The sequence below is a fragment of the Brachionichthys hirsutus genome, chromosome 18 (assembly GCF_040956055.1).
Source record: "Brachionichthys hirsutus isolate HB-005 chromosome 18, CSIRO-AGI_Bhir_v1, whole genome shotgun sequence".
In the NCBI taxonomy this organism is placed as follows: Eukaryota; Metazoa; Chordata; class Actinopteri; order Lophiiformes; family Brachionichthyidae; genus Brachionichthys; species Brachionichthys hirsutus.
The window spans coordinates 1644527-1671431 of record NC_090914.1 but is presented as its reverse complement, the minus strand read 5'-3'; the positions used below and the strand labels follow the sequence as shown (position 1 = coordinate 1671431).

The 26905-nt window shown below is 44.4% G+C and overlaps 1 protein-coding gene across 1 annotated transcript in view; it reads left to right on the top strand.

Annotated features, from left to right (window-relative positions):
- Nucleotides 1–26905, top strand: part of babam2 (BRISC and BRCA1 A complex member 2) — a 48221-nt gene extending 21316 nt beyond the window's left edge. Inside the window, exons 7-12 of the mRNA XM_068751893.1 lie at nt 10786–10895; nt 22467–22566; nt 24406–24476; nt 24564–24646; nt 24744–24897; nt 26196–26905. Coding sequence (XP_068607994.1) covers nt 10786–10895; nt 22467–22566; nt 24406–24476; nt 24564–24646; nt 24744–24897; nt 26196–26259 — 582 coding nt within the window. The 3' untranslated portion in view covers nt 26260–26905. The remainder of the gene's footprint in view (nt 1–10785; nt 10896–22466; nt 22567–24405; nt 24477–24563; nt 24647–24743; nt 24898–26195) is intronic.

Sequence of the window (26905 nt, the reverse complement as noted above, 5' to 3'; positions counted from 1 at the left end):
TCCATATATATCAGAGTCCAGATCGGGAGGTAACGTCCGATTCCGATCGAGTCCGCAAGCTCGTGATCAGCACCGATTTCCGATCACGAGATCGGATCTGGACATCCCTAAGTGACAGATTTAAATAATAAAACGACTATTGTATGTTTGACCGGATTTTGGTGGAAGAGTCACTTCGCCATGTTAACTCGAAGCTGCGGTAACTTGTTTAAGTGAAGTTCACCCACAGCATTTCGACCTACAGGGTGTACAGACTGTGCCCATGTACCATTGAGCCATGGAAAGCAGTAGAACCCCTTCAGAGTAGCTCTTGCAGTGATTTCCAGTGATCAATCTGAGCACCTCGGCACTTTGTTAAAAACACTTAAACGCCACACCGCCTCCGCAAAGCCCGGATCACGAGCCACTCGTGTGGTGGCCGACATTACTCCATCACCACCACCGGGGCACCTTTTCAGCAGCACTCAAGTCCTGCCTCTTGTGCATTTACGCGCGTTCGACCGCGGCCGCCGTGACTTTCCAACTGCTGAGCCTCAGCTGCGGTCGTCCGGCCGTTCCTGTTGCCACACAGTCGTCTGGCCTTTCTCAACCACTCTTGGGGCTTCTGTTGTTGTGGTTTTCTGCCCAGCTCGGGTCCCGCTTTTCATGGCAGTTGAGCTTTTGGAGAAGTCGTGGCTGAAGAATGTCCTGCTTGCATCGCACGATGACTCTTTCGCAATTCTGTGGAGAGACACTGGAACTGTGGCCACTTACGTGTCCAAACACACGATGGCTGTCCTTGAAAGAGCCATTAAGACTATGATTAAAACTGCCCCCCCCCATGTCAGCTGCCTCTGCCGTCGCCGCTGTCCATTGTGTCATCCATTACGTCAAAGCAAGGGTGTTCAGCGGTGTCAGCTGTGCATCTTGACTGCGTTATTCATCTTTGACCTGGTGGTTTTAGGTTTTTACCACATGGCTTCATGCCAGGTCAAAAGAGTTGTCGTCACTGAGCGGCGTGGAAAGAATTGAACTGGCTATTAATGTCTCATTCATTCTCGAGACATTGGCGTGTGTGTCTCTGGTGGTCAAATGACAAGAGGGAAGACCGAAAATGACTCCATGTCCATCTTTTTGTCGTCTATTCTGGACCTGTTTTTTTTTTTTCTACTTAAAGCCTGTGCCTTCGCGTGACTGTTGAGCTTTTGGTGCCAAAGCAAGTGGTTGTAATTTGTGGCCTTGCCATGCCCTTGCACAGTAAACACTGACTAAGAGCTCAGGAATCTTAAGAGCTATAAAATAATTGCAGGTTACTGTGTTCTTCTCCAACAACTCTCCTTCTCCTGTCTTGTCCCTGTTTTTTATTTTATTTTATGCAGCTACTCTTCAAAATGAGGGTTTCTTCTCCTGCAGGTGTTCTTTTTGCTCATTATGTTATTTACCTAATCACATAAAGAGAAATGCACCCGCTTCTGGTTTGCCTGCTTAATAAGTTAAGAAGTCCCCTTCGTTTTGAATTCAAAGCAAGGGCTCAACTCGGGCCTTGTTTTGAATCGATCCAGGGTAAAGCAAAGCATGAATTCTGCGTCGCTAATACCTCCTGAACGTCCTCCTCTTTGAGTGATTGCGTATCTGTATGGAACTGAGACATGGCATTTAGTAGGGACGCAAGTTGCCCGAAAGACATCGTCGAGTAATTGCCAGTTTGGGCTTCACTAATGCAGTGTAAGGCTGGAAATGGGGAAAGGCCAGCCTCTGCTTCCATGCAGATAAACAATTATGTGGCTTTTAAATGGTGAATGTATCACAGCTGGGTATTCCTGTGATGTTGAACTTAAATGTCAGGCGGAGCAGCTCCAAAACAGAAATAAGAATTGAGAGAAATGTTCATATTTTTTTTAATCTTTGTATCTGAGAGCTAAAAATAAGTTGTGATTACTGGTCATGCCATTTGTTTGGTTTCTTCCACTGACACGTTATCAGTTATCCTAACAAACGATGCGCATCACGGGTAATATGTGTGCTCCGTGACGGCAGGAAACGTACACCCTTCTTCTGAGTTTGCTGACGCAGTGAACCGAAACTCCTCTGTTGCAAGAGTTTTGACGCAACTGCAAAAGAGAAGGATACGGTGGGTCAGTGGTTAGTGCGTTATTCACCAACGCAAGTGTTTCATCAGCCCTGATTCAAGCATGAGAGGACCAGGGGCCTCTGATTTACATCCAATAAAAACAATATCAATATGTCTTGTTGCCATTATTGACTTATATATATATATATTCAATATAAATATAATTAGTGTACATGTTTCATGAAATCCAGCCTTTTTTTTCCCCAGCAGTGGAATCATAAGGGTTGTTTCTTTAATTATCAAAAATTCTATTCAAAGAACTCCCTTTTTTATTCTCGTTTTCTGTGAAAAGGATTGAACACATGAATTCTAATTGGCATTTGAACACATGATTGGAACCGTGACGGGGTTCACTAAGCCGCTTGTCGTATTCGGGATTTCTCAGAATCTAAAGAAGATGCTCCGATCGCACCAAGACTTGCGTGACATTCATACCACATGGTCCTGTTGATTTGTTCTGTTCTAATAAAGTTGAAGTTGAACGAAACACAATTACGCGTTAGTCACGAACAGACGACGGGACTACGAGCCTGAATGCACCTGTGGTTTAGTCTGTAATTGAAACTCCTTTTTGAAGCTCCAGAACTTTGTTTCAGATTTGTGTTCTGCACAAACTCTGCGGGTTCTGAACCCCGCTGTTACTCCTGCCAGGTGGTTTAACATCTGCCCTTCGACAGCTTTTCAGCCCTTTGAGAAAATGTCCCGCGAGGAGAGAGCTAAGGAGTCTGGGTAAACGTTGCTCTTGCTAATCGTTGCCAGCTTTCATCTTGCTCGTGTCTGGCCTCCACTGCACAAGCACGGTGCAGAAATCAAAGACCACCTGTGTACTAGCGTTTGGGGCTGACCGAGACAGACGCACGGCATATAATGTTTTTAATTATTTCTGTATGCGACGAGTCCCTGAAGCCGTCCTGAGAAGCACCTGTTGTGGAGATGACTGTCCAACATCCCCATAGAATATATTCAACTCTAATGCACTTGCAATGTGAGTGAGCTCTCAGGAAGAGGAGGGGGGTGGAGGGGGTGCCTCCACCCCCCTCTTGTAAATGACCATTTACAAGAGCTGGAAAGGCCGCTTGCAGATGAGCAAATGGAACTTCATCATATTTCTTGTCGTCACCCCTGGCGGTGTGCTTTCGACCACTGACCCAACACTTACGGCAACAACCCTGGTGCTGCATCGAAAGATGTTTTTGTCAGAAAGGCCGTGCCTTAAGACGCATGACTAGTGGCACCGGAGCCTCGCCGCGTGATGAGGTAGTTAGCAACAAGAGAAAACATGAGCTCCTTGACCTTTATGTCTTTGGCTGTGCTTTACAATGGCTCCGGTCGACTCACCTGCTTTTTCTTTTCCCATACATGTTCTTCTCGTTTTAGTTTTTATTTTATGCAGAATTATAACAGAGTAAGTTGACAGTGCTCATCGTTAATCAGAGAGACTATAGTCTGCTCACATCCCATTGATGATGACACGCTCGCTCGCTGTATCATACCCTCGCTAGGTGTGGGACTGTGCACAATGACTAATGCCTCTGACGCTGCTGAATCGGTAATTGTTTGCACATGAATAAACAACTTATTTTTCACTCCAGCTGAGTCAGCTCTTGCCCCATGGTGTCATGACAGTCATCCAATCGGGAGATGTATTTATTTAGTGTGCCTTAAAATGACCATTTACAACAACAAAATGTAACAATTTAATTGACTTTTTAGTTTAATTACGGATGCTTTTGATTCTCCTAATTCTATGAGGATTTACTGGCTCAATTTCTATGGGCCTGTTGGGGGGGGGCATCCATCCATCCAACCATCCATATTTTACTGGTGTCCTTGACATTGTGAGTTAGTATAAATAAAGAACTCTGCTGCTATTAGGAAATGATTAAATGTTTCTCAGAGGAAACGGTATTCTTCATTCACCTCCTTTTGAAGTGTTGCAGTAAATGGTCATAGATTACTTCAGGAGATGAAGACTAGCACCCTGGTATCTTCTGCATAGGAGGAATAGTGATGCTGAGGGGGGGGGGGGTCATTTATAGAGCACGGAGCTCGCATCCACTCGCTATTGCTCCAGTGACCCCAGCATGACTCTCTGACACCAAAGGTTATGCCCGTCTCCCTCTGCAGTCTGCCGTCACCCCAACTATCCCCCTTACAACCACCCACAGCATAACACAAAATGAAGATTCCCACCCACCTTCTTGTACCCACTCCAGAGCGTCAGTGGTTTCCAGCTTTACAGTCTCGGGAGAGCCCCTCCTCCTCTTTTTTCTCCGCGCCGTCCCAAATATATAGGACTTTAAAGCTCTGCATATGAGCCATATGGCTAGTGTGACATTCTACATGATAATGATGATGAAATTACAGGAACGATCATCTACAATCGCCGGGTTTGATCACAGCCTCGCCTGAGTGGCTAAAGGTGTTCTTGCATCTTCAGTCTGCACATGTCCTTTCCGGGTTTTCTTCTTTCTCACTTAGTTATTTTGCCACCTGTCAGCTGAGAGGTGGAATAGCGGCCCTTGTAGCTTTTAGCCAGACAGGCTAATGGAGCAGCAAGTCGGGCCTTGCTGGCTGCTTTAAGAAAGCTTTACGTACATTTGTGCTTGTGGAATATTTTGTCTCACGGCTCCCACGTCGCATCGCAGATTACAGTTGTGCGCTCGCACAAGCAGTAAAGAACAAACCCGAGTAAATATTAAAGCGCTGCCTGTTTCACTCAAGCAGCTTTGTTCTCCCACTGAAAAGTGGTCGTCGCCTTGTGGGAAGGAGAGTGGAGAGGAACAGCAGGTTCCGTCCAACCTGTCCTATTTGGTACATTTGCTCTCAGGAGCAGAACTCGAACACAACATCGTATGTTTTAGATTTTTCACTTCCGTGGCTCGGCGCCATCTGCAAGTGGAATATTTGTTTTAGATGGTTTCTCCGAGATGTTCCACAAAAGCATTTTTGTCATGAAATTCTATGCACCCCTCCCCCCTGCCTGAGTGGTGCCTGTCTAATCATGACATTTTAAACATCTCCTTCATAGTTTAGGCGTCAAAGATTTCACTTTTTAATTGTAGTTATCGTACAGCATCATTTAACAGACATGGCATGAATGTTGAACTGTGTTTCAAATACAAAATGTATATTGTGTAGGCTTCTTTAATTGCTGAGACAGACGCATATAAAATGTTGTTTCCTTTTCCCTTTATGTATTTGTGATTTCAGTAAATGCCATTTTCTATGGCTATTTAGGCCGAATGTCCTGTTGGACCAAAACGGGTTAGGAGCTGCCGCTCAAATGACCGGAAGACTCCCATTAGTGGTGCAACCGAACAAAAACACCCTGCAACACTTTCACTGAAGCAATATTAATGCAATTACAGTCATCACCTCCAGATGAAACGGCAAAATGACCAAGCCAACGTGTTCCGATTGGCTTTTGCAGCTTAAGATTTGATGCGAATTCAAGCAAATAGTTTAATGTCAAGTTGGATAATGTGAAGAGGACAAAGACTCGAAGATGTCAAGTCAAAATAAACTGTATGACCACAAGGTTGAGCCGTCAGATGGCGTTTGACTTCTGTATAGTGTCATGTCTAAACACATACAACACACACGCATGTATTTCTCCACATGCAAACACACATGATTGAGTCACATTTATGGCTGCAAGCCCCAACATGCCGCTCCGTGAAGGCCAGATGATTAACACTGGCACACTATCGGCGCCGCTTGGCCACAGCCGCACAAATGACTCGTTGCTCTGTGAAATAATGACCAGCTTGGTTAATTGTCTCGGCGGCTCATCTGTTGCTCATCTGGCAGGCATCGCTGTGAAGGATGTATAGATCTGCAGAGCATGAGGAAGATTTTAGAAGCAATGGCTTTCTGTGCTAAATATATAATGTGTTTGATGGCTTTTAGGGTTTCTTTTAAACATGTCTAATCGTATAATAAATTGTCTTTTGCTACACAAGTCGTGCGTGTTTTTAGTTGTGGCAGCTCCCTTTATTTCCATTATGGCTCAAATTGTTGCAGAATCTGTGCACATTCAGTTTGGTGTCAAATTTGGACATTTTCCATGTCAAGCAGTCGCAACATGAGGATCACATTTTCATATGAGGTTCCTATTCCGATGGACTACGGGACTTCATGCAGTCACAGAGAGAGAAACCTTTGGGGGCGGCTGAATGTCTTGTTACCAACAGCAGTTTAGAAAGAAGAAAGGAACGTTCCATTCTTCCTCCTGTGATGTCATTTTTTCTAGAAACATTCCATTCCAGCTATAAATTCCCCAGAAAAGTCCAAAATACTGTGAAAATGACAATGTAAGTCAAAATGCCGGACACGCATAAATATACAACATACAACATACATTCGGAGGAGTCTCAGCGTTATTCTACTGCTGTTTCAAACACACTGGTCTAACCTTGTGTTGCTTTTCTAGCATTTTGCTCCTTATGCTTGTGCAGAATAACACAGAATTGCTGTTCTTATATGCTCTATTGCTACTTTGTTTCAACACAAATCGTTGATGCAGAAATGTGGTCTTATTCTGCCGTTTGCAAACACGCCCGTTGCACAAAGCTTTTGTGACTCTAGCAACAGGGCGCTGTTTGCATGTGTTTGGGTCCTGTTCTATCAATGTGGTTCCAGGTGGAGCTTGTGTGCTTTTGTCATTTCTTGCCTATTATCCTCGTGTCAAAATTGAGCCCGAGCACAAGGTGCAACTATGCGCTGCCTGGTTAATCATCGACCATCAGCTTCATGAGTTGTGAGTTTCAGGAAGATGGACAAACACTGGATATGGCAGATATTTCAGAAGAGGGCATCAACATCCTCTTGGACTTCCGTGCCGGTTGCGTCGTGGTGAAAAGTGCTTGCCTTGCAATGTTCTATATTTTGAGGTGAAGGAAGGAGGGTGCCACAAATGCATAACGTAATGTGTCAGACATTAATTCAGCGTGCTGGGTTGAAAGGATGTTATTTCACATGGTGCACGTTCCTATTTGGAGCTCTTGACATTTTATAAAGGTAAAGTTTTTGTCTGACAATACTAAAATGTCCTGCTTAGACTCATTTAAATGTATTTAAGAATCAACAACAATGATTCCACAGTATGTGTTTGTTGAACGGTTCCCTCTTTCTCAGAGAACAAACATGCCCACTTCTTATCACGATGTACTGAGGGAGTGAAAGGAGAACCGCGATGTATGTAGTGTGTGAGAAATTGTGCAAATGTAAAACATAAATCCCCATTGTGTGTCTTTCTTCTTGCCTGAAAATGGTTGATAAATGCTCAAAAACAAAGATACAAATTGTTTGTTGTTGCCTTTTACTCATGGTCCTGTTCGGTTTAATGTTCGCAATGACTTTTTAAACAATAAATGAAAGCTGTAGATTAACCAAGAAATGTTTTGGATCTCTATTTGGTTATTTGGTTCAAAAGGTCATACCTGAATTGAAGCCACAGCCTTTCACTTATAGATCTTAGAATATGAAGTTGAGCCGTGTCCAGCGTATGTACAGGGACACCCAGAAGCTGGACATGTCCTTGCACAACACCCCGGCTGTCAGTCAAGCCGCCCCATTAAGTTGGGCATGACATTTAAAGTTGGGCGAAGAAGTCGCACCGAGTGCCCTTACCTCCTCTGCACTCGCCCTCCAGTAGAGCCCCTTTGCCGCGCTTGAGCATGAGCATGTTTGTGTGTGTTGTGACTTTGGCCGGACTTAGTCTGGCATAAGGACAGCTGTCACATCCCCAACCTGTCACATGCAACACAGAGGAGATGCCACAGGCTGGGACATTGGGAGACACAAGGACGGACACAAGGAAACGTGTCCGTGCATTTGTGTGTCTTCATGAACCCATCTGTCTGAAAGCGTATGAAGGATTGAAGACGTGGGTTGGTGGCCATGTGAAAGGCTTTGACTCGGAGGCACCCACTAACCTTCACGTCCAAGCATGCACGATCTTTAGCCGCTCTCTTATAGCCAGTCCTTGAGCATTTGAGTCACGTTCCCCAGGGGTATGGAGTCCAGTGAATACTGCTCAAATGTCCACCCAACACGCCTGCAGGCCGCCTTCCTTGTCCCGCAGTCCCCTGACCCAAGCCATTTTGGTACTCATTACTTACCAATGAAGTAGAGTCTTCATTAAGGTCCTGTCTGTGGCCTGTGGAGGAAAGGCTTTTTTATGTCCCTTCACTAATAACTATTTACATAAGCAAGCAGCAGTTGCCCTCAAGTGTATTTGTTAAAAGGGCTTAAGATGTGTGTGTGTGTGTACTGAAACATTAATGCCCATTTGGGGCCTTTTAGGTCATTATAGATCTTCTGTTTCGATTTAAGTACCGGTAATAGTCCTGTGTGGTCAGGTTGAAAGGCTAACTCTTAGGTCCACCTTCTGATCTTGTTTTAACTTCCTGTATAACTGTTCTAATTATTTTTTGAGGAAGAAAAATGTGTGTGTATCAAAATTAACAGCACACAGTAAGGGCTACCCCCTCGGCACTCGGTGTACTGTACTCCATAACCAAAACCAGTCCGGTATATAATTCTACACTCTAATTTGCTGTAACCCAAACATGGAAAGGTTTTTGTCCAGAAATGTAATCAGCGTTTCAATTTGAGAGTTGAAAACATCCTTGTTTAGCTGCCTATAGTCATTAAAATGCGACAATATTTATGATGATGAGGATAACTTATTTAAGATAAATATTTCTTGAGCTCGGAAATTAGGAACCGTGTCTAACCGTTCCTATCCTTTGCCACATCTGCGGTCTCTATTCCCTCATTTTTTTGATGATTAATTATTTGTCGCTTTATTGGTGCTGATGGTGATACCACTGCCTCAGAGCTTTTAGTGCGTTTCTTAACTTTGCTTCTTTTGATATTTATTTCAAGGTTCATACAGTGTATGTATGTCACTTCTCGATTTTATGTACAAGTCAGTTTGTGAAATAATGACATTTGATGTAGCTTTATTGTTTATATAAACCAACAAACTATTTTATCTGCCGAGCTTGAGCTTCAAACAGTGATTTGAAATGGCAATGGCTAAAAGTAAAAGGGTCTGCCTTTAGTTTGTTTGTTTGTTTGTTTGTTTGACTGATCTAGTATGACTTGTGACAGTTCTTTGTCTACTGGGATGAGATGAGTCTGAATCATGCTGCTATCAACGGCACACTCGGTCCCATCCGATCGAGGGACCTCTTGCTGCAGCCCTTTCCAAGCTTTGCCGTGTTTTTCCATCTGGCCCCTCTCGCCCTCCTGTTGCTTCTCATCTGCATGTTAATCTGGTCCTAATCCAAAAGAAGCATCTATTAATTCACCTTTAAAGACGAGAACAGGACCTGACAGCTACAAACTGGAGCAGAGCAATCTTTTCCCAAGCCTTGCGCCCCCCCCCCCCCCCCCACGCCTGTTCCTGTCTGTCCCATATCGTCAGAGGCGGAAGCTATGAGCACTGCTGTGAGGCAGAGAGCGCTTCTTGTTTACTGATGCACACTATATTGATGCGAGTTGATTCCATCAAGAAACACTCTTGGCTGCCTTTCACTGCCTCCCCTCTAGCTCCTTATATTGTGCTAACGAGTCAGGCACTGACGGTTAGCTCAGTGACTGTTTATATGTTCATTTTCTGCCATGTAATGCATTGTAGATTTTAGGGGGGGGTTGTCACATACCTGAGGCTGTAAGCATCTTGAATGAGTCTTTCCTTGATTGAAGACTATGGTAAAAGTCATTAGATTAAAGGCAGGAAGTTTAATTTCACTGTACGCATAGAAAATGTTCTTCATCGGAATTTGTTTTTGCACTCACTCATCCATGTTTTTCTTTCTCAAGCTAATGGTCATTCAGATCTGTAAGTAGCAGTCCAAAGCACGTGTAATTAGCATATTAGCCTGATAACGTCCAAAGCTGCCACGCTGCAAACTGGTTGCACTGTGCCTCTGTCCATCATGCATGGTGGTTGGATTTCCTCTCACCTCAGCGGGCAGTAATTATAGCAAATGGATGAGTTCAAACCATCTGTAAGACATTTGATTAACACTGCCCAGCCTGTGTCAAGAGAGAGAGGGGAGGGGGGAGGGGGGGGGGGTCCCACAATGGTACTTCATGTGGAATTGCACTAATAGTGCATGAGAAGTAGCCATGCTCGAGGAAAAACATCACAGAATGAGAAATTAGAGCCACGAAGGGACAGACGAGGTTTCGAGTGAGCAGCTCCGGGTGGCCCTCTGCATCCATCTCACACATGATTTGATTGGTGCTCCCAGTCATCAGCTCGGCTTCAGCGTGCGGCTACTGAGGCTAATGTGGCATGAAACAAAGCAGATGTTTCTTCTGGTGTCTTTCCTCTTCTCCCTTTCATTTCTAGGGTTGTGGGACTTGCACATTTGTTGTGCAGACATGGTTTGCACCCATGCACCACATACTGTAGCTAACTTCTTTTATGGATAAGTAAGTGGCTGCCCGAAAACTTGAAGGCAAACTTAAAGAAATTGCAAACAAAGTATTTGTCATATTATCAAACTGGAATCTCCTCTTTCGAATGCCAATGATGGAGGAACACATTTTTGCACCTTCCCAAACCTTAACAATTCAGCAAAATATGTCTACTTCTTTTGATGATCACTTAATTTGTGTTTAGTGCCTTACCGACCAGTCCTGATGTTTTCCAGGACACAGCGCTGGACCCTGGAGAGGATGTGGCCCTACTCTCAGTGAGCTTTGAGGATGCTGAAGCCACCCAAGTGCTCCCTAAACTCTACCTCTCCCCGAGCATTGAACAGTAAGCAGACCCTATATTTAACTATTTATTTTATATTTCCTGTATCAGTTGGTTCAGGTCAAATTATGTTTGAGTGGAATGATCTGAGAGCTCAGTTAAAAAGATTGATGGTAGCAGTTTGATTTCTCCTCACCTCAGCTGAGATGTTCCACATTTTCTCTCCATCAACAAACAGGAAGTTGATGGTATGAACCATTTGTCCATTCCTATCTCAACTACCTTGAGATTGCAATGATTCTGTTTCACTTTGTCAATGAAAGGTCTATGAAGTGCCTACAGAGAAGCGTTGTGCAAACCATTTAACCAGTCGCATTACTGCAGTACTAACTGAGACGTAGCAATGTGCAGGTGAGTTCCAGAGGTTCACTCCTGCAGACAATATACCTTTAGAACTTCTAGAATAGAATGGCAAAATCGGCTGATTGCGTCGCCTTAGATTCCCAGGATGCAAGATGCTTTCAAAATGTTTACAATATGTTGCAAATAATCCTAGATCCCAGTTTCTCATCAACGAGGGAAGTCCAAAAAGATGGGATGGATGATACACATGTGAGCTCAGGAGGACTGGATGTCTACACACATCTTGAGTGTTAATAGTGTCTGTGCGTCTGTGCGTGCGTGTGTGTGTGTGTGTGTGTGTGTGCACCCTACAGATGTGTACATGCACTAATCCATTTTTCGGTCTTGCTGGATCTGCCGTGTTTCCTGTGTCAGGTTACATTTGGGTGTGTGTGTGCAGAAGGGTGTGTGCTCGGATGAATGCATTTTTGTGGGTTTTTTTATGTCCCAAATGAATGTCTGTTTTTGTGTGTTTGTTTGCACGCGCCGGTGTTTGAGCAGCCTTTGCTCTCAACACGGTCTTTCTAGGTGCGTGTGCAGAGAAATGTGCGCGTGTGAGTGAGAGAGAGAGAGACAGGTACGGGCCCACTCTGACCCCGAGGCCCCACGGTTTGGGCTTTCGTGCTCAGAATAATCTCAGGCTGATGTTTATTTACAAGCGCACGCCCCGTCGCACCAGGTTAAGAGACCTCAGCGCCCCCCACCCCACCCCATCACCACCACATGTGTGCGCGCGCACACACAAACGCCACCACAACCCTTTTCTCTCCCTCCCTTCCCCTCTCCCAATCATTAGGACTTCATCTCCAAGACGACAATGTCTGCAAAGACATTCTGCACTGTTCAAATTCTGCGGTGCGCTGCTCACAGAAACCGCTGAAACGGCGCATTGAGAGGAAGCATAGCGACGGGTAAAGTAACCGTTAACTCGGCTACACTGGGAAAGTTACAATCAGAACATTTCAACAGCCCAGTCTCAGCCTCCAAAGGTCTCGTCTCTTCTCAGTCTCGGTCTCCATGCTCTCTGGTCTCGGTAATGTCTTGGTCTCGGTTGGTGTGGTCTCGACTACAACACGACTAATTACACCACACAAAACGAGGGTCACCGGACTGCTAATGGTCCTGCATGGTCCTGGTGTTCTTTCCATGCTGTTAATGCGTAAGAGGATATTTACACACAAGGACGAGGCATATTATTCCTAACTTCAATGAGAACAACCTCCACATGCTTCTTTTAAGTTTTTACTGGAGTTTTAAACAAAACAAAATCCCAAATATCTGCTTTTCGTCGCTCTTGTTTCTAGTAAATGGTCGTGTTTTAAAGTAGCTGTTTTGATGGGCACCTTTCTTCACAGATAAACAGTCAAACAGGCTTTCACCATCAGCACTGTTTTGGTGTCAAAATACTTTAAATATGCATGTTGGGTACATGTGTCGGCCTGTTCCGTGATGGGGAGGAGGAGGAGGAGGAGGAGGAGGAGGAGGAGGCTGACCTTCCAGACCAGACCGAAGCTGCTGCAGCGCTGTTACAGCTTCTCCGCCTCTGCCAGTTGCATGAAGAGAACCGACAGAAGGAGGCTAAAGGCATTGGAGTGGAGAGCAAGAATTGGGGAATCCACGGCGCACGAATAGGGGTCTTCGCTTACACTGCGGTTGAGGGCTCGATAAAGGAGAGGCTGTAAAACAAATCCTGTTTGTCTAAACCCAAGAAAACACAGAGGCTTGTCGGTGTCCTATTGAGCCCAGCGCTCATTTCCCACTCCTGTGCTCCGTCTTAGTGTTGCCTCTTTCTCCTGAGATATTTGCACATATGCATATCAAGGCCTTGCATGAATATGATCCACTACGTGCTTTTGTGCACCTTCTTGTCAGCTGTGTGGGAGTGTGTTAATTCATGACCCAAGGCAAGACTGTATGTCTTCTGCACGGCTGTTTGAAGACAAATGATAATGTGTGTGTGTGTGTGAAGACAAATGATAATGTGTGTGTGTGTGTATGTGAGCTCGTGCATGAGCACATCTCTATTGTACATCTTAATTGTGGATGCGACTGAATTTTGCATGCGGATGTGTGCGAGCCTTTTGCTGTACATTTGTTCGCACAGATCTGTTTTTGCTCCGTGTCCTTACTGGCCTTTGTTAGCTGTGGGTCTCGTGTCGCCGCCTGTTGTCTCTGCATCGGCGCCAGTCAAGAGGAAAACTCGTTTGTTCACATCTCTCTGTCTCTCTAGCAAGCGTTTGACTGACAGCGACACGCAGAAGCCTCTGTTGCATTCATCTGAGCGACAACGAATGTTTGCGCACATCAGGCCAAAATAAAAGTCGTATCGAAGCCACTCTGGAAATTGTTTAAATCGGTTCCGACGTATGAAATGGAGCGTCTAGCAGCTGCGGACAGCAACGGAAATTGGCGCAGCTTTGATTTTCTCACCGCTGGATTTCGGTGTTAGTACAGGCTGTTATATTAAGTACATCTATTCAGTGTCAAAATGTTCTTCGTGTCTGCAGTCTCTGTCAGTCCAGATTCTAGTCAATCATCTTAGTCTTTTTTTTTTTTGTCTGTGCATTCCCCCTCCGTCTGTCCACACGCCTACTTTCCCGTCATCGGACTGAATGTCCAACGCGATGTACAGGCGCTCGTCGACTTACGACCATAATTGTTTCTGAGGGTTTTGTCGTCAGGTGACTTGGTTGCAAGTCGGCCCATGTTAAATTACCGGGACTATATTGTGCTGCATCATGAAACTATAAATGAAGAAGAGAGAGAGAGACTATTTCCTCTTGGTAGACATTGTGGGTGAGACCGCAGAAACTGTTGTGTACTCCATTCGCTCGCTCGCTTTCTGGTACGTCGTATAAAACACGTCTTAAACAGACCAAAAAACAAAAGACCAGTGCGGTGGTAAAGTCAAACTGTCACGAGTCGCGTAAGTCATAAGTCGACGACCCCTCTGTATACAGAAGTAACCTAAACATAAATTCATTTTATGTTTGCACTGAAGTGCAGTCGTCTTTTTCTCACTCTGAAATCTCAGCAATGGCTTTCTTGCTGCAACCCATCACACCTGCAACTCGAAGTCTCTGAGACTTGTTTACTACGACCACGATTAAGCTGTGCTTGGAGCTGTTGTCCTGTGAGTCACCGATCACGGAAGCTGTTGACTCTTCTGATGCTGGTGTGGCTTTGGGTCTGCCAGACCTCCTCCTGTCAGCATTTCTCCCAGTTTCTGAGTGCCTTTTGATAGCGAAGGAAGCTGTATTCACCAACACCTTGACTTTCTTGGTAATTTCTCTGGAGCAAAGACTTACATTTGTGCTATAATGGTCTGCTTCCTGCCGTTAATTGCCTTTTCCTCTCAATTTTTATAGTAACAGACTACTTTCTAACGTACAATGCTGGTCAAATAAAGCTCACGGCGGTATGATACCAATACATTTATGCAGACACGGGGGGGTCGTAAGTAATTAAGAAACGTTGGGGCGCCTGTGTCGGAATTGGTGGAACCAACTTTCAAGGCTTGATCAACATCCATAGTTTGTTCCCTGAAAAAGACCTTTTTGTATAATTATATATATTTTTATTTTGTTTTACCTCTTGCAGTTCACCACTTACCTTTGCACCATTTCAAGCTGTTCATTGGGCTTAAAAAGCTTGAGAAAAATGGTGATGTTCTAAAACTTAGAACCAGTAGTGTACATAATACACACGCCTGGAGATCTATACTATAGAGTGTGAATGTTATTGGAATAATTCAATTTAAATGAAGACGTATTAAGTATAGATTAATTAGTTACTAACAGTATACTGATACTTATTGATGCAAAGTCTCTAAGGGAAACTAAGCAACAGCCGTTTGCTGTTGGAGGATTGATAACCACAAGTTAATACAAATGAACAGGATGGAGGAAGTAGAAACTGAGTGACCTTACCGTGTGTATAGAAATGTCTCCTGCAGGTAAACTCATTGATTGGTTGTTCCTGAAAGAATGCGACCTTGGAATTTGATGTTGTGCAAATATAAAATCTTTGCATTTCATATTTTTAGTACTTTTATTTGTCCAAACTGACCTTTAACTTTTCAGCATCTTCAGTCATGGTCCTGTTTGGATTTCAGTCATGTCAGCTGCATATCTTTTTATCACAGTTCAGTGATTTTATTCATCTTCCATCCGTCCGTCCAGTTTGCCCTTCTCCTTCAGTTATTTTGTCTTCATCACCTTTTGAAATGAAATTGTTCCTGTTTTTAACACTCGTGTGTGCTCTCCACTCCAAACTCCCCCCTCAGCTTCATTCCTGTTTCTCCGCTTCTGCCGCCTTTCTCTTTTCCCTCCATCTCTCTCGGTTTTGTATCACTCCCTCTCCTCTGCTGATCCCTCTGGCTGATCCTCAAAGGGAACCAGCAAAGTGAGTGGGACTTGAAAGAGAGAGAAGAGCTGCGCTCTACCCAGCAAGGTCGTCCCTCGCCCGACTGAAATGCAACAAGGAGGAGAAAAAACACAGCACACGAGAGAGGATAGATTTTCCCTCTTTCTCCTTTTCTCTTTCCTCCACCTCTCTACTCTTCTTTCATCGCTCCTGAGTTGTTTGATATCTCTTTGTTACTCTCCTCCAGCAGGGGCTTGGATCTAAGAGTTCTGAATGTAAACTCGTAAGCCCCCTGAGCTACAATGTTATACCTCTATTTCTATTCCCTCTTCCTCTCTCTTTCTTTCTTTTTCTTCTCCTGTCTTCAAAGAGCCCATCATCATGTAATGTTGTCTGCCTTACAGAGCAGCAGAGTGAAAAAAATATGTGAAATACCTTGACAGACACCCACATATTTGCCAATAATGTACAGTGGACGTAGACTGCTGCATCGGCTCCTGTCTCTGATTGGACTGTGCAACCATATTTGCTTCTTTTTCTGCAGGAATTATTGATTGTGCGAAGTCAAATCCCTGTTATTGTGCGGCTTACAGACCCACCTGCTGAAGAATCAGTATTCGTTTTCTGTTTTACAGCTCTAAAGGAAAATATAAATGAAAGGAACGGTTTTGTGCCTTTGATTTTCCCTCCCTGCTCATTTAAGAGCGGTTGAGTGTTAAATAGATTGAGAGAATAAAATTGATAAATAACAGAATTCTGTGTGGGAGTCTTTGGCTGGAATTTGTTGTCAGACTAAATAATGTATTTAGTGAACTATTTTGTTGCAGTGAAGGTCATGCTGTGAAAAATGCAGATTTGGAGTACAAAATATTTGAGTGACTATACTGTCAGATGGATCAATTCTAATAGGACACTGTATACCATAATTGATTGATGCATTGATTAAGGCCAGTGTCATGATGATTTCCGCCGCTGAGTGTTGGTTTGTTTGTTTGTTTATTTCTCTGTCTGTTAGCATGACAGCTCAAAACTTTACAGTCGGATCTTGATGGAATTTTCAGGAACTGTTGGGAACGTTACCAGAAACAGATTATTACATTTTGGTGATGATCCAGAAGAGATCCTGGATTCTGGATCACTTTGAAATGTTCGTTTGCATTATAGTCAATGGAGCTTTAAAATTTGTTCCTCAAAATCTTGGTTGATTATTTACCGATGATTATGGAATTTGACTTAGTCCTGTAGGATGGGGGCCTTGATCTCACCGCCGAATTTCATCCGGATCGGATCCAGAATGACGTTAGGAAAGAACATTGTATTCACACATTGAGGGCCACATTTACATATTCAAAAATCAGTTAATAATACACATCAAGTCCGATTCACTTGACTTTTCATGGTTGGTGTATAAAGATGGCAAGAACAATTTTGATGATGATCCAGATCACCATGTGGACGGTGTAGATCCAATTAGGAGGGGAATGAGCTGCTTGGCGGAGGTCTGCGCTCTTGGTGCTTTTCTAGTTTCGAGTGTTTTGGCCCATTCTTGACAACGTCCTTGAAAATTAATCATCTCTGATACAGAATCTTAGCAAATGTTTTTCAGAAGTCCCTTTTTTGGGCTTGTTCCCAAAGGTGAAGATTTTGAGATTATTGGTTAAACAGTATGTATTAAATGAAAAACTAGTCAATCTAGAATGTCTTGGTGCCTCAGCTGTACCTGCTAAGAGTGAAGGCAATGAACAAAATAAGTTATGATTGCCTTTGAAGCCAAGATATTAAAATTAACTTGTCGATTGGACCTACAGAACATTGTCATATATTGATATGTTTATTATTTCTCATCAATACAAAATGGCAAATACAAATGGGTGAAGCCAAATCAGCTTTATATTTATCTGGAATGGCCAATTCTGTAGCTTTGGATCAGCTTAGGCTGCCGTTTGTGTCTTGAGGTAGAACTTATTTCATTCTTTATTAGTATGACTTACAAATCTGTGTTTTTGATCACTATCAGTAAATAATGTTATCATTTGAAGCGTCTTTTGAATTATTCCGTGTATATATATATATATATATAGTCTCGTTTTTCTAACCTGGTTGCATTTTTGTCTCCTTCGCTCTTTTCATTTTCATGTTCGCTTCTCTTTTACCTGATTGCTCTGTGCCCATGAGATGAGTTGGATACGTCTCTCCTCCCCCCAGAAAACCTGCTGCATTGCATAAAAGAATCGAGTGGGCACCGTCTCTGCCCCCAAACCAGATTTAGGAGCCCAGAAAAATCAACACAGAGAGACAGTTTTAGGCTGCAGTGCACTTATGTTTGTGTATCTGCATTTGCCTTTAGGTTTGTGTTTGTGTGTGTGTGTATGTGTGCGTGCACATGCTGCGTGCCGGCTGATGTGTGGGTGTACAGTTTGCGTGTCCCTTCTCCAGGGTCTGTAGAGGTGTTTTATAGCCTTTGAAAATCTTTGCATTTCGATCAGATATTTTCCAAGGTTTTCTGTCGCATTCTTAAATGTGTCAGTCTGATGAAGTAAACTCACAAAGCCGACAACCCGACTCGGCAGTCAGAGACGTCAGCGCGGACGCTGTGCTGTAAGCGCAGACATGTATAACACCGAACATAAAACACGTTAAGGAAGCACAGAAATAGGTTCGAGGCTGAGCAGAGTCTCATACAGTAAACTTTGCAGCACGCAATTCATATACACATTTGTTACCAACAGTCAATCATGCCTTTGTTGTCCCCGCTGTAACCCCTGGAAACGTGCTGAAGACATTCTCCCCAAATATTGATGAGCGAATAAGCAACGATCAAAAAAGGGGGCTGAGCGTAATAAACAAACAGGCCCACATCTGCCATCAGGCTTTGGTCAAGATGTAAACATTACAATCCGTACACAGTGTTTTCTTTCCACTGAAGTCCCGCCCCTTCAAACCAGTTACAAAACAGACAAAACCCCCCCCCAAAAAATCTTTTTTTCTTTTTTTGTTCTAAACCTCATTATACCTGTGCCTACTTGATAATGATTTTTCTTTCAAACACTTTGTTCTATGTTGTTAAAATGTAAAACCACATTTTCATCACCAAATGTTTTTCAATCCACAAAAGCCGCCGCCCCCGCTGGCTGAGAGGCGGCGTTCAGTCGTTCAGGTCGAGGTAAATCAAGAAGAGCGAAGAAGAAGAATCAACTGGGCATGTTCAAGTTTGGTTGAGAGGTGAAACGTTTTCAGCGATATTTAAACGAGGTGATTCTGCTTTTTTGTTCTGAATGTTTTCCTATTCCCCAGCCTTATAAAGTGTGTGCATGCATGTGTGTGTGCATGTGCGTGTGTTGGTTCCTGCCTGAGGCTCTTATTAATCTGGTTTTATCTAGAGAGCCATTCTAGAAATCTGAAATTCAAAGTAACTAAAAGGTTTCTGACAGCTGCTGCAGTATCCTCAGAACGGAATTATTCCTCGGAATCAAGAAGTGGAATCACGAAGGAGCCTTTTGAAGGAGCCAATCAAAATAGAAATGTCGCCGCTTTGATATCCCATTTTGTCCTCGATAATCTGTGGTCTTTGGTTATGAATCATGTCTGTCCTCGTTCCAGTTTAGGCGTTATCGGCTCTCACGCTGTCGCACGCTCCCTCCCTCACACAAATAAACAAACCGCACCGTCACCGTCTACCTGAGTCACGCAGGATAATCTCTGTTTGATGAGTCCAAAGGCCGCTCGGTCGCTGTGCAGTGTGTGTGTGTAAATACGTCGTACAGTACTGTAGGAGTTGTGTTAGCAGCGCGTCTGCATGATGACACCAGTGTGTGTGGGCAGATTTGAGAGGCAGGGGCTCTTCAGGGTGCCACTTTGGAGGTAAAATCCCTTTATGCGGAGCCTCTGAGCTCTCGCATAGGGTCAGAACCTAAAGTCTCTGCTGGAAGCAGGGTGTCCAAAACCATGGTGGACAAGAGGGGAGGGGGTTGGGATGCTGCCAAGTGTGCCGAAGTAACCCAATAAACTGGAGCTGCTGAAGCCTCTTCAGCTATTCCCCACATTGTGCAACACCGACAGGCACTTGTTGGAGAAGAGGTGGCTCGCCGTGACGAGGAGGAGGCACGGGGCAGGGAGGAAGGACGTAGCCGTGAGGGGGCCGAGGGACGAAGTCAGGAGGAGAGGCCAGCTGAAGTGTGAGTGGGTTATTCACATGGAGGGAGGGTGTGTGTGTGTGCGTGTGTGTGCGTGTGTGTGTGTGTGTGTGCGTGTGTGTGTGTGTGCGTGTGCGTACATGCTCCATAATGATTATTAGTTCAATTATTGTCATCCTACTGTTTGTGTTCACGCAAGCAGTCAATGTGAATTAGCTTTATATATATATATATAATAGTATGTATTTTAACAGTGTCTCTGAGGAAGCGACAGGAGGCGGAGCTAGAAGTGGAGGAGATGAAGATGCTGAGGTTCTCCTTGAGATTAGAAATGAGACAATAAGAGGGACAGTGAGGGTTAGACGTTTTGGAGACAAGGTCAAAGAGGACAGACTTTGATGGTTTGGACATGTCCAGAGGAGAGACAGGGACTATATCGGTAGAAGGATGCTGAGAATGGAACTGCCAGGGAGCAGGACTAGAGGTCGACCCAGGAGAAGATACATGGACGTAGTGAGGGAGGACATGAGAGTGGCTGGTGTTGGGGAGGACGATGCAAAGGACAGGGTGAAGCGGAGAACGTTGGGTTGCTGTGGCGACCCCTCAGGGGACAAGAAGAAAGTACAGTAGTAGATGCAGTATGTAGTTCTCTAATCCAGTCACAATCCACTATGAACCTAAGAAGCCGCACGGAGGAGTCTGTCACGATGCCAGAGGTCATGACCGCAGACGAGGGTGGGATCTACTGACGAATCAAAAGCTGAATCCCTCGATGCCCGCGTTGCTGCTGATTCCTCACCAAACTGTGATAGAGAAGGAGGGATGCATGGCCTCAACTTCAGTGTTTATGTCCCGTCGTAGGGTACTTTTAACTTCTCAGGTTGTCCTAATTTTGGAAATATTTAGTTGTGTAGAAGCATAGATGGCGAAGTTATGACAGGAAGGCAGCAATAATAATCTGTGGAAGCATAGGTGGGCGTCATTTCCATTTCCATTTCCATTTACTCTCCTCGTGGCTGCGAATCGTTTTCAATCGACCAGCGAAGCCATTATGCTAATGCTAATTCTTTGCACAAGGCTCATTGTAAGACGTTGGATTCTATAGAAATGGATTCAGACCAGGAAAAGAGGCTGTTTGAATAGAACCACATGAATGTTGAGTTGAGCATCAGTTAATAATTAGGCCATTGATCTATTCTCTGATCAGTATATTTCTAATTGTTTAATACATTTTGATCATTTCTAAACTCTGGTGTGTGACATAAGGAAGCATTTGGCACACAAGAGCTTGTTTTCTGGTTGCTCTGTGCCTTGTAGGTAAATGTTGTGTGTGTGTGTGTGTGTGTGTGTGTGTGTGTGTGTGTGCCTGAGTCCACTCGTGACCCTTTCGTGTAGCGTATTATGGAATCACTTTCCCGTAAACAGATGTGGTTTTTGGTTATGACACTGAAGTGCTCGCTGCTGTGCTCAACCCTCTTCCTGACGACTCCCACAGCATTTCTTCAGAATTTCAATATTTTGTAATTTTAATGGCTTCCGTGAAATGTTGAGAATATTTTCATCAGAAGAAGAAACTGAACTCTCGGGGGGGGGGGGGGGGGGGGGTGTTGCAGATTAACTCTTGACCTGGTCTTTAGTCATATTCGTCTGTTACATGCTCACGTTACTCAATACTGAAAGGTGAAAACGAGGACAGAGGAGGTTTGATTGTGTAACCTTTCAATATTAGAACATTCTGAATGCAGTTCTGTTCAGAATGATAAAGTTAAAAAGCAGACAGACCTCCGACGAGCAGCTCAGTCTCCCTATAGTCTGATTTACACCCAAAATAATCTACATTTACTTTATCTGTATTTTTAGATTCCTTAACCATGAAAATGAACCTTTTTTTGGATTCACGTCGAAGTTATGGAAGCGAACTGAATGCCTATTTTACAAGATACGACTTTAATGAAATAGAATCCATTATAAGTAAATGGGGAAAATCCGGATCGCGACAGTATCCACATTCCGGATCCGAGCCGGATGAAATTCGGTGGTAAGAAAGGGGTCCCCACCCTACATGACTGTCAAACTCCATAAGCATCCGTCAATAATCAACCGAGATATTGAGGAACAAATTCCATTGATCGCTCTGTTACCAAAAATGTCAAGATGATCCAGAATCCAGATTCTCTCGTGGATCATCACCAGAATTTAATCTACTGTTCCTGGTAAGATTCCCAACATTTTAACATCCGTCCAGAACTTTTTGCGTTATCTTGCTTAAAGTCAGACAAACCAACGCAGGCGAAAACATAACCTCCCCGGCGGAGGTAATAACATAGCAATGATGTGCATCTCCATAACCTGATATATAAAACTCACGTATCTGCTGCAATCACCAGAATAAAAACATCTAAATCTAGATTGATCTTAAAGAATTTAAATAATGTACTGTGCAGCAGATCTTTTAAGATATCCTAGAGAGAGATTAAATAAGCGTGCAATAATCACTAGTGGAGCTTTGCTGCGGGATTGAGTGGAAGAATGTTTAAAAAAAAATAGCTGTGGAGAAGAATTAGGATGCTACAGACAATGAGTCAATAATTGTTTTATTCTGCCATTTATTTATGCAGTTCGAAGCATGTTCACAAGGGCGTGTAACGTTTCGTACCGTCTTGGTGGCTCTGGGAACATGTCTGGGGAGCTGAAGCGTTCCCAATCTGATAGCTGTCTTTTTTCCACTCACCAGTGCCCTGGGAGGTTCGTCCGCACTTCATATCCCAGCATTCCCCAGCGGTGGATGCCTCATCGATTACGTCCCGCAAGTTTGCCAATTACTGACCAGCAAGGTAAAGCGCGACGTCACTTTACTTTTACACAGTGTGGACGAATGTGCCTTTTGTGTCTTTATAAATATGGAACGTTGCGTGTGAGTCATTCCGAGCTTTTGTGCAGCAAAGCGTGTGTCCGCTGATGAATGTCTCGTGTCAGGCTGTGTGTGTGTCGACGCGTGTTGCGTGCGCTCATGCACGTGAATCTGGCGTCTGCAGAACTGGCCGTGCTCCATGCGCTCTCTGAGCGCCGCTTGGCCACTGCGGGCTGACAGGTAGATTTTCTGTGTGATACAATGTAATGCGGACTTCCTTGGGGAAAATGCCCATATGCACACACACACACAGACACACACACATGCATCGCCGGGGGGGGGGGGGGCTACACACAGACAGACAACCACTCGCACCCACTGATCATTCGGAGAAATCAATTCACCTAAATTGCATGTTTTTGGAGGTAGGAGGAAAGCAGAGAAACGACCAACGACCTCATGGGCTGATTGGGCTCAGTGGGTCGTCCGGTGACCGTTAGGTCAGTGGTTTGAATCCCGTGCTCTAACTGTCCACATGTTGAAGTGTCCTAGAGCAAAGACTCTGAACCCCAAATTGCTCCCAGGCCTGGCGGTGCCCTGCATGGCAGCAGTCGCCCACTGGAGTGTGAGTGTGAGGCTGGAAGCTCCTTGGGCACCACAAAGGTGTAAAAAGCATTAAATAAGGGCAGCCCATTTACGATTTAATCACTCAGATCTGCTGTTTCCATGAAGCTTTGTGGCTAGGAAAAGGAAAGCTAGGCCAGGAAAGCACCCGTAAAATGTGTGTTGATCCACATAATCAGATGTTTACTATAACTTTGTTTTTGCAGTGCAATTCTCCTTTGAAATCGGATGTCACTGTGGATCTTATCAGAACGATCATGCATTAACAGTCAGCTATCGGATCGGTCTCTCTCTCTCTAAGGCTGGGGGTGTAACAGAGAGAGGAGGTTTCTCAACCGCACAACAGGAAGCATTTCCGGCACTATTGCATCAGACTTTCCAAAGACACATGTACGAACAGAATAAATGGCTGCGGAGGCGAGGGCGTAATGGAGGTAGGCCGGTTTGAATACCTGTCGAGCGAGGTCACCTGTCTTGCATCACTCAGATCCACAAGCAGCCAATGAAAAGGCTTGGCGGGGAGCCTCTGCCACAGTGGGGGTGGAAAGCCCTTTCACAGCATGGCTGATCCATCGTTCCTTTGAAAGAGACATGCAACAACGCACGCACACATGTGGACTAACTCGAGGAACAGCTTATTGAGTATGTGGCCCTGCAGCTTTTCAGAAAGCCAGAATTTTAAAGTTGAAGCGACCTTTAAGAAGCCCGTCCCTCTCACTGCTTCTGCAGGCCAGGACGTTTAATCGCCTTCTGGGAGACGTGAAACAGTACTGATAGTGTGATAGTCAGGACAATCAAAAGGAAGACCCTGAAATCGTGTGGACAGGATCGTTTCTGAGAGTACGGGAAGGTCAGAAATAGGGAAGGCGTCCTTTTGGTTCATTAGAACGCTTCCAGGTCAAGAGTCAAGAACTTAAAATCAGTATGAACACAATCAATAAGCCCCTTAGAATGAGAAACCATAGATACGTGCCAGTATTTAACAATTTAAACGCTTTCTGTTATATTTGTTTAACAGCGGGAACGTTTCATAAATGTCCCGTCTCAATCTTAAAGGAAATGAATCCCAGATCCGAAGCGCTGATCCTGATTGGCTCTCCCACGCAGAGTTCACACCTCCAGTCATGCTATGGAAAGTCATTGCTTCTCGTTTTTCTGCTTCTGTTCCACTTTGAGAACCGAACCTTTCACTCTCCAGGTGCAGTATGTGATCCAGGGCTATCACAAGAGGAGGGAGTACATTGCTGCCTTCCTCAGTCACTTTGGAACGTGAGTCAGTTCCATTGAAGTGATCGTAACGCGTATTGAGCCGCCGTCCACTTGTCACTGTCACAAAGGAACATGCTGATGTTGCAGGGGCGTGGTGGAGTACGATGCAGAAGGCTTCACAAAACTCACGCTTCTACTCGTGTGGAAGGACTTTTGCTTCCTCGTGCACGGTAAGATTGTCAGGTCAGGATTATATTTGCACTCTGACAGGTTTTAACCCTATAATGACCCCACGGCCCTCTTTACCCTCCTCCTCCCTCCTCGCAGTGGATCTCCCATTGTACTTCCCCAGGGACCAGCCCACCCTCACCTTCCAGTCCGTGTACCACTTCACCAACAGCGGCCAGCTCTACTCCCAAGTGCAGAAGTCGTACCCCTACAGCCCCCGCTGGGATGGCAATGAGATGGCAAAGAGGGCCAAGTCAGTAGATCCGGCGTTGTGATAGTCGGTTAGATTCGTTGCAACACAGCAAAACACACAACCTACATCCAAAGACTGTTATATAAGACGAATGGTTTCTGATAAGTAGCAACAAGTTCCGCTTTGTTCCGCTGAGTATCGAGTACGGTCGGCTTTAGATACGTGAATCAATAAGGCCATATGTTCTGGGCTGCTCTGTGCACAGGCCACTTCTTTGTATTCACGGATTTTAATCCACCCTCAGTAAACAGACCGTTTTGACCCCATTAGCGTCCCTCTATAGGCGTCGCTTGCTTTTTACGTGTCAAAGGTTAAGAACTGCTGTAAATATTTTTGCAGAGACCACACAGAACAGCGCCGTATTGGATGATCTTCAAAGTAGATGAATCGATTGATGGTTTCTTCTAATTCCTTGAATGTCATTTCTCCATGAAATAATAAATAAATCCAACAACTGGATAAGAGATCAGGGGCTTCAGCTCATAAGAATGTGAATGTCTTCCAAATTAAATAAATTGTATTTTAATTCTCCCCTCCGGGAGATAATAGAAATTAACCTTCTTGCTAATTATTTCTGTCCATGAACAAAATAATGAGGGGGATAAAGGAAAGGGTTCCGTCGCTGTGGTTTCTGGACCGTGATACTTTTTCACAAACAAAGGTTTTTTGTTCTTTTATTTATTCATGTCATGATTATGAGTTGAACTTCAGTGTTTCCAAACTCAAAACCTGCAGATAAAAACACATTTATCACCTGTGATATTACTTTCACATGTGGGGAGCTGATCATTTCGGGCTGTCCTGGTTTTTGCCGAGATGAAACAATCAGAGACGAACATTTTCTACAGTCACACAACATTTGAAACTTAAATATTCTAATTAAATCTTGCAATATTTTTGTGGGAGTTTTCCCCACATTTCTAAAGGCTCATGCAGTAGAGGAGGCTTCTCGTTTTTTGCACATCTCTTGCCTAGCCAATAAAAAGCCACGCCTAACCCAATAAAAGCACAGCTTTTGTTCGGATAAACAAAGAGGGCAGCTTCTGTCAGCTTTATTGGAGCTTCCAGCCCTGATGCTATGCTATGCTATGCTCAGCTAGGCTGTGCTAAGCTAGTTTACATAATGAAAAAACAGGAACGAATCAAGCAACACATGCTGCTGTTCATCGACATCCGTGGAGCGGCGTGCTGGATGCGTAGAAGCAGCAGAATCACAATTATTGTCTCTCTCTCTCTCTCTCTCTCTCTCTCTGTCTCTCTCACCCACTCCTCCCTGTTCCTCTGTCTCTCTCACCCAGGGCCTACTTTAAGAGCTTCATCCCTCAGTTCCAAGAGGGAGCCTTCGCCAACGGGAAGCTCTAGTACCCTCCAGCCTAATTGCACGCCTGCACAGTCGCCCGTGGGCGTCTGTGTGTGACGATGTGTCTGTGCGTGCCATTGTGTACCTGAGTTTGAGTATGTACACACATGGATATTGTGAAATGTACTGTGCTGTTCAGCTGCACACACGCTCAGTGGATTCCAGTTGAAAATGTTTTTTTTTTTATCTTACTTTCCTTGAGAACTCACCTGAGTGTTAGAAGTCGTGCACCAGGTGATGCAACGATGAGCTTCCTGCACCTCTAAATGATCACATGAATGTTGCGCTGATGCTACGCTACGCGGCTGGGAAGCTGACTCAGATCGGCTTTTTTTTTTACGTTTTCTGTCATGCCAGTAACGCCTGGCTTTACGCGGTGCGACCGCGACACTCACCGCACTTCAAACCAGAGCTGCCATTCTAACACTAACGTGTTAGTAAGAAGACGAACTGACTCACAGGTCTGTGGGCGCGACACTCGGGTAGCTTCGTAACTGTCCGTATTAAAATAATCTAGTTTGCCTTTCAATTGTGTTTTCAATTTGACGTGTCGAAAGCCCTGCAGAGTCGAAGTTAGAAGATGTTTGTTGAAGATCTTTCCCAGTAAAGAAATCTGTTTCCTCTCAGTGCGTCTTTGTGTCATCTTTC